Raw genomic sequence first — 8,425 nt, 5'->3', positions numbered from 1 at the left:
TTTGAACCGCCAGCCTTCTGGTTAGCAGTCAAGTGCCTTAGCCACTATGCTACCAGAACTCCTTATTATGTCTCAAGAAAAACAAACAAAACTCACTGCCATTTTGTTGATTCTGACTCATAGTGACCCCATTGGGTTTCTGAGATGGTAAATCTTTAGGGAAGTAGATTGCCCAGTCTTCCTTCTGTGGAGTGGCTGGTGGGTTTGAACTGGCAACCTTCTGCTTAGCAGTCAAATGCCTTAGGCACTATGCCACCAGAGCTCCTTTCTTATGTCTAATGCAAAAATGCAACCACTGTCGTGGAGTTGGATCCAACTCATAGTGAACCCTCCTTGGGTTTTCAAGGCTGTATCACTACAGAAATAGATTGCTCAACCTTCTTTCTGAGGAGAGGCTGGGGGATTTGAACCGCCAGCCTTCTGGTTAGCAATCAAATGCCTTAGGCACTCTGCCACTAGAGCTCCTTTCTTGTGTCTAGTAGTTCCTAAATGCCCATTTATGGGCCAGCTCCACAAGAATCAGTTGGAAAACTGATTAAAAACACCAAACCCAGATGTCACTCCCAGAGATCATGATTCAGTAGGCCTGGGTGGTACACAATAATTTGTGTATATATGTATATGTAGTTTGAGATTTCCAGCTATTGGGCAGCTAACTTTGGGGACCTTTGTGAGACATAACAAGGAACCATTGAGGGACTTTGAGCAGGGTGTGACATGACCCATGACTCTGCACTAGTGTTCCATAGAGGGTGGATTTTAAGAAATTGGTAGCAGCACTCAATGTTTGTCTCTCCTTGGTTCCTACATATGAACATGTGTGTCTCACAGAGTGAAATAGATCCTGGGACCAGTGGAGGAGTTTTCCCATAACCCTGGAATGGCAATCTTTGGGTTTGCCAAAGAGCATCCATTCTTTAATCACCTGTGACAAACAGTCGGGAGTGGCAGAAAGAACATTGTTACTAAAATTCTATGTGATCTTAGACCAATTCTTTATGTTTCTGAGCTCCAATAGAATGAAGGGACTTGAACTAGGATGAAGCCTTGAAACTTGTCCATGAAAGAAGAAGATAGATAGCATTCTCCCTGTTGTGATGATCAGAGAAGTGAGATGAATTGCTCAAGGTCCCACTCTTTGGTGGTAGATCCAAGCCTTTAAGTCTTTCTTCAGTAACACATTCCTTCCCTAGATCCAGTCCTGGAGAGGAGTCAGTCTGTGCTTTTCCCAATGCCAGTCATGTCAGATTTTATGTTATGTGCTCAGTTGCTCAAACTGCTATTCTAGAGATTCTTACTCTCTCCAGTAAAAGACAGACCTAGGCATTTCCCTCCCCAGATTAACCTTATTGGCAGCATGGCTCTGACTCTAGCCTCTGTCCCTTGTAGGAGAGAAGGAGATGGCAGCTGAGTTGGAAGAACTATATGGTGATATCGATGCCATGGAGTTCTATCCGGGGCTGCTTCTTGAGAAGTGCCATCCAAACTCCATCTTTGGGGAGAGTATGATACAAATTGGGTCGCCTTTTTCCCTCAAGGGCCTCCTGGGGAATCCCATCTGTTCTCCGGAGTACTGGAAGCCCAGCACATTTGGCGGCGAGACAGGTTTCAACATTGTCAAGACTGCCACACTGAAGAAGCTGGTCTGCCTCAACACCAAAACTTGTCCCTATGTTTCCTTCCATGTACCCGACCCCAGCAAGGATGACTGGCCCAGTGTGGAGCGGCCATCCACAGAGCTCTAAGTGGATGAAGCAGCAGCATTCTGGAGGATGGAGTTTTGTGCTCATTATTCCAGAATGCTGAGGCCAGAGTTGATAGTCTTAAATATTGGGTTTCTAGTTTGGCATTGGGACTGTTGGAGTTGACATTTAGAACTGTGAATCCCTCACCGATTATCTGGAATGTGGTGGTCTCATTTGTAGTTCTAGAATGCCGAGTTCCTGGTTAATCATCCAGAGTGTTAAGAGTGGTTCTCATTTGGCATGTCAGCGTACTGAGTTCCTGACTGGTAATCTAGAATGTCAGATTTCTGGTTGATTTGGAATATTGCCATTTTAGAATGTCAAGCTCCTGATTAAATCATCTAGAAAGTTAGGGGGTTCTTATTTTGTGTTCTAGAATTGTGGTTATTGACTTTATGATTGGTGATCCAGAAAGTTGTGTTCCTGGTTGATGATCCAGAACACTGGCTAGTATGCAAGAGCAGTCCTGATCTGAATGTCTTGAATGTTGATTTGATCCATTTTCCTGTTCAATGAGATGTCCATAGAGCAGGAGAATCTAATGTCCAGCAAGAATGCATTGCCTGAACCTGTGTCTGCACCAAGGGGGCAAGAAGGTTGGGTGTTTTACTTGGAACCCCAACTTAGACCCTGATCCAAGGATGTAGAGAGAATAGTTGAGCCCCTTCCGTGCCTTTGTTTGGAAACTCCCAGGGCTTGGTCCCCATCCAGGTCTTGAGTCATGGCATCTGTTTCTCATGAGGCCAATAAAATTCTTTTTCCAAAGTTGCATGCTATGTATCTCTTTTGATCCCATCTTCAGAAGCAGTGGCAACATGAAAGTGGCCCAGCCACAAGCTACGTGTGATAGAGATTGCGGTATGAAATTTTCTAGTGGAATCCCTTGGGGTCTCTCACTGTCATTGTGTATGTGTTCCATTTTTGGTGCTTTTATTTCTCCTATGGCTTTGGCTTTACGTTTTCCAGGTTACTCTCCTATAATCTATACAATGTCCCAGCCCCAGGAGATATAGCATTAAGTTTCCACCACCTTCCTTTACATAGAGTACAACAGAGATAAGGGGCATCTGGGGAGGAGAGTACTTATTGTGTGCTAATGTCACACTTTAGTTTTCATTTATTCTTGCACCAATAGTATGAGATATGTCGTGTACCCCCATTTTAAAACAGTGACAACCAAGACTCAGAGTGGTTACACAACATGCCCACAGGTCCCAGAGCCAAGCCTGGAACCCAGGTCTGTCTGAGTCTAGATGTTGTACTGTTTGACCTGGTCATGTTTCCCTGGTTTCCTGATGTGACTCAGTCAAAGCTTATCTTGCTTGTCTGGCCCAGGGTCAAAGACAGAGAATGGGGTGAAACTAGGTACCTCTCGTTTTACCTGTATGCTATTCATTCAGTGGGAGCTCTGGTAGCATAGTGCCTAAAGCAATTGACTGCTAACCAGAAGCCTGGTGGTTCAAACCCACCAGCCACTCCTCAGAAGGAAGATGGGGCAATCTATTTCCCTAGTGATACTGCCTTGGAAATCCAAGGGGGGGTCGCTATGAGTCGGGTCCAACTTGACGGCACATAACAACAACAACAACATTCATTCAGTCACAAATAATTATTTTCCAAAGTGCTTGCTATATGCCAGATACTGCTATAGGTTTGGGGATATAGCAGTGAGTGATCAAGATAGATAAGGCTTCTGCCCTTAGGGAGCTCACATTGCAGTGGTGGTAGAATGGACAATAGACAAGAAAGCATTAAAGAAGGTAAGTACAGGGTGAGTGTGACCTTTTCCTCTGTCCCCTCTGGTCTGTCCTCTCCTACTTCAGTGTGGGGCCCTGATATGGAGCAGCAGTGATCCTAGGGTATACATCCCCTTTCCCCATCAGTCTCTGTCCTGAACCTCCTTCCCCAGCCACACAGACCCCTGTGGCCAAGAAAGAGAAAGGAGAAGACAGAAGGATAAGTTAAGAGTCTAGGGGGAAAGAGGAAATGTCCCTTGTGTGCCACCCTTATCCTCAGAAAGAATGATAGACCACCACAACAAGGGAAATGGGGTCTCTGGGGTTGGGCCTTCTGTTTTACAGTCCAACAAGCCATTGTTTCCTCCTTGGTTGGGTGAGAACTGTTCCCACCATCCTCTCAGGACCCTGTTGAGTGCAGAGAGCACAGTCCTTCTGAGCTTCGCAGCTGCTCTGATGAGAAGAATTTTTGAGGGTGCTGGAAGTAGACAAGAAGTGGCTGTGTCCTGCCCTCGCTTACCTACTATTTATTCCCCCTCTTCTACTAACATCCCTACTTTGCCTGAGAGTCCTCCATCCTGAATTGTTTTCAGTCTTGGTGGTTCTGTCAATGGCACTATCCCGGCCAAGGAGGTCGGCCTGTGACTCAATCTCAGCCAGTGAGATACTTTCCTTGTCATTGGCACCTGAGTAGAGTTACATGGAGACTGAAGATGGCCGGTGCTGATTCATCCCCAATACGGGCTCTGAAAAGACTGTCCTTTGGTTTCTGCTTCCAAGATCCGCAGGACAGCCTCGATTCCTGATCTTCTCAAAATCTTTGTTTTTCGTTTCATCCTGGGGCTGCTTCAGAAATTCCTCTTTTGCTTAAATCGGAGTTGATGTCTTCTACTTGCAACTAAACCCTAATAGCTACAGGCAGGAGACTGTTCCCTAAGGGGACAGAGGCACCACAAAGGCGCAGGAGGAAGTTTTTATTAGAGGAGACACAATCAGATGAGTGTTTTAGAAGGAGTGCCCTCAGGTAGGTGGACAACAGCAGGAAGGACTGGAGCCTGGCACAACAGTGAGGAGGCCGCTGCCATGGTCCAGCTGAGAGATGGTGGCAGCTGGGGCCAAAGAAAAAGCTGAGTGGATGGGAGAATGGGAGAGATTCCAGGGACGTTTCCCTCTCAAATGCAGCTGCCTGGGTTAGGTGGAACTTGCTTTGTATGAAAAACTGTGTATGATACTTTTGCAAACTGAAACTTAGGTCAAATGCACCAAGGAGGCTTTTTCAGAGTGAGTGATCTTAATGCTTATAAAATGAATGCTCCTTCCTGGAGCTTTGACCCGGTGGGTGATTTAATCAGAGCTCTTAGTGCAAATGACAGACCCATACTAGGCAGTTAAACATGAAGAAATTTGTGAGAGGACATTTTGTAGCTCAGGGAACCATTGGGAGAATTAGGCTTGGAGGCCTCTCTCACCAATCCAGTGGAGATACTTCCTTCTGCCCCTGCCACTGCGTACTAGCATCAGAGATTACGGCTCTGCTGCCAAAATCCCACTGCTGCTCTCCAAGAGCTGGCCAGAAAATGGATTCTGTGTGGTGTCTGCTTCCTCATTTTGCTCTACTCAGAATTAAGTAATCTTAATTCACTTGTGATGGATGGAGGCTAGTACATATGTCTGTACTCTAGACTCAAGGGAGGGTGGGAATAAGTGAGTTTTCTAGCTTGTACCTTGGGGAGGAGAGACCCATGACATGGGAAATTCTACATATCTAAGAAGGATGTTCGGGAAAAGTCTATCTCAGTGGATCTGAGTTTTCTTAGTTCTGCTTTGACTCTGTGGGTGCTATTCTTAGAATATCCGAGAACATCACAAGGGCACCACAGTTGATCTGGTAGCAGTTAAATATAATTGCAAAGAATTTAAGTGAAATTGCAGAAGTACAGAAGAGAAGAGCAAAAACGTGAAGGACTTTAGAGTACATACAGTACAATCTTCTGATCATGTTTGAGTAAAAAGTGTCCAAAAACATCAGGCATGCCAATAACCCAGTTTTTAATGATTGATTATACTTTTCCTATAAAAAAGTACTTTTAAATTACAATAACTGTGTGAATGGCACTAAAGGACACTAAGCCTTAACAGGCCCATTTATAGAGCACTGCTAAGGAAACTACAGGGAAACATTTCCCCCACTGTCTTACCTGGTATTCATGTTTAATTTACAGTTGATTTCCCCCCAGGCTTGGTCAAAATACTTCTTTACTCTTAATCTTTACACTTTACATCAAAAGGGCTTTTGAGATATTTGCACAATTTTGGGTTTGACATTTTGAGTTTTAGGATAATGGGGCAGCGTATCCTTGAAGATGTCTATGGCAGGCCTTCTGCTGTTCCCCTCCCTTGCCCCATTGGAGTATAACATACACACAATAGTAAAGTGCATTGATCTTTTTTTATTTTTAAATTGTGGTAAATATATATATATTTGTTTTCCTTTTCAACATTTTTTATATGTACAATTTAACGCCATTAATTATGTTTATTATGTTGTGCAAGCACCACCATTATGTGCTTCCAAACTTTTCCATCACCCCTAACAGAAGCTCAGTGTCCCCTAAGCAGTGAATCTCTCTTTCCTCCTCCCTCTCACTCCTGGTAAGCATGAATAAATCCTGGTCTCTATATGCTTGCCTGTTTTAGATATTTCGTGTAAGTGTGATCATACAATCATAAAAATTTACCATTTGTCTTTTTGTGACTGACTTATTTCACTTCAAATATTGTTTGCAAGGTTCATCATGGTGTAGCGTGTATCAGGGCTTCTTTGTTGAGTCATATTCTATTGTGTGTATGGACCACATTTTGTTTATCGATTCATCTGGTGATGGACATTTAGTTCATTTCCACTAAAGTGCACAGTTCAGTGAATTTTTATATATGTATAAGTACAAATAACCAGCAAACAAACCAAGATATAGAACATTTCCAGAACTCTAGAAGGTTTTCATGTGCCCCTTCTCAGCCAATAGCTCTCCAAAGGTAACCACTATTCTGACTTCTATCACCACTGATTAGCTTTGCCTGCTCATGAACGTCGTACAAACGGAGTCATATGTGTTGGGTATGTATTGTGTCTGGCTTCTTTTGCTCAGCGTAATGCCTCTTGACATCCAAGAGACAACAACCACAGTTGATTTATCTAATCTACTGCTGATGGATATATGGGCTGTTTCCATTTTATGGCTGTTATGAATAAAAAGTCGCCTCTATGGCAGGGCGCTATTTAAAAATCATCTTTTATACATGTTCATAATGGGAAATTGTTCCTGTGTGCCATCGCTTGCTGCTCTTCCCTTGCTTTGTGGCCTGAGGAAAAGAGAAAATAAATCCACAAGTGTGACATTCACCATGAAAAAAGGTGAAAGGGAACAGATACTTATTAAGAGTGTGGCTTTACCTGTGTATCTCATGAAATCTTCATAACAACCCCATGAGGTCAGTTCTTCTATTTCAAAGGTGAGGACATTGAGATGCAAAGAACTTTGGATGAGTCATGGGGAGACTCATCCAAAAAGGAAAAGGATGGCCAAAAGGCTGCACGATATGGTGTAGAGGTCTCTGTCCAAGACTTATAAGCAGAATCTGGAGCTGTATTACCATAACCAATGCCCACCATACCACTCCACCCTCCACTCCCAGCCCCGCTGTGACTTGTCCAGAGTCGCAGAATCATACAGCTAGGATAGCAGGAAGCAGCATTGAAATTCCGAAGCTTGGCCTCTTTCCACCATATGGCCTTGTCTAAGGCATCTGGAACTAGCATCACAGCGGGGCTGGGAGTGGAGGGTGGAGTGGTATGGTGGGCATTGGTTATGGTAATACAGCTCCAGATTCTGCTCATAAGTCTTGGACAGAGACCTCTACACCATATCGTGCAGCCTTTTGGCCATCCTTTTCCTTTTTGGATGAGTCTCCCCATGACTCACTTTTTCCAGGCTTGCTGCTGCTTTTCTATGATTTGAACTCCGTATACCACACTGATGGTCACTGAATGTAACGGGTTCCCTGAAGTGTGAAAAGAGCAGAAGCTCTGCCTTGCTTCCTACAAATAGACACATACAGATGTGCCCACTTACTTCCCCATCCACTAGCTCACTTCTTCCCATCCTCTCTAGCCATGCTCAGTGACAGTCCAGACCCAGGGCTCTGCCCTTCCCTAACCCACCATAGTGATGATGCTCCTGTCCTGTTCTAGTCTTACTTCTCAGTTCTTGCTCCCATAGGAGGGTCTCAAGACAGATCCTAGTTTCCTCCTCCTCCTCCAATGTACTCCACGGTGTGGAAAAAGAGATCGGACAGTTTTTTGCTTTTTTTTCATTGTGGTAAAATGCACATAACAAAAAATTTACCATTTTAACTATTGTACAACTGAGTGGCATTTAGTATGTTCACAATGTTGCGCAACCATGATTTCTATCTAGTTCCAGAACATTTTCATCACCCTCAAAAGGAAACTCTGTACCTATTAAACCATCATGCTTCATTTCCTCCTCCTCCTGTTGTTTGTTATAAGGTGCCGTCGAGTCGGCTCAAGTTCATAGCGACCATATGGACAACAGGACGAAACACCGCCGGCCCTGCACCGTCCTCGCAATCCCTGCTGTGCTTGACCCCATCATTGCCGTCACTGTGTCAGTTCAGCTTGTTGAGGGTCTTCCCCTTTTTTTTAAACTCTCTAGTTTACCAGCATGAGATCCTTCTCCAGGACTGGTCCGTTCTAATAACGACCAAATTAGGCGAGACAAAGTCTGCCCATTCTTGCTTCTAAGGAGCACTCTGGCTGCACTTCGTCCAGGACAGATTTGTTTGTTCTTCTGGCAGTCCGTGGTATTTTCAGTATTCTTCGCCAGCACTATAATTCAAAGTATCAATTCTTCTTCAGTCTTC

General features: G+C 44.2%; 1 protein-coding gene across 1 annotated transcript in view; it reads left to right on the top strand.

Annotated features, from left to right (window-relative positions):
• Positions 1-1,745, top strand: part of PTGS1 (prostaglandin-endoperoxide synthase 1) — a 25,640-nt gene extending 23,895 nt beyond the window's left edge. Inside the window, exon 11 of the mRNA XM_042780393.1 lies at positions 1,390-1,745. Within this exon, the coding sequence (XP_042636327.1) occupies positions 1,390-1,745 (356 nt within the window). The remainder of the gene's footprint in view (positions 1-1,389) is intronic.
• The last annotated feature ends 6,680 nt before the right edge of the window (positions 1,746-8,425 follow it).

Source organism: Orycteropus afer, unplaced genomic scaffold, assembly GCF_000298275.1.
Source record: "Orycteropus afer afer isolate SDZICR_OR568_19922 unplaced genomic scaffold, OryAfe1.0 scaffold00037, whole genome shotgun sequence".
Classification (NCBI taxonomy): Eukaryota; Metazoa; Chordata; class Mammalia; order Tubulidentata; family Orycteropodidae; genus Orycteropus; species Orycteropus afer.
This window is presented reverse-complemented; position numbering and strand designations above follow the sequence as displayed.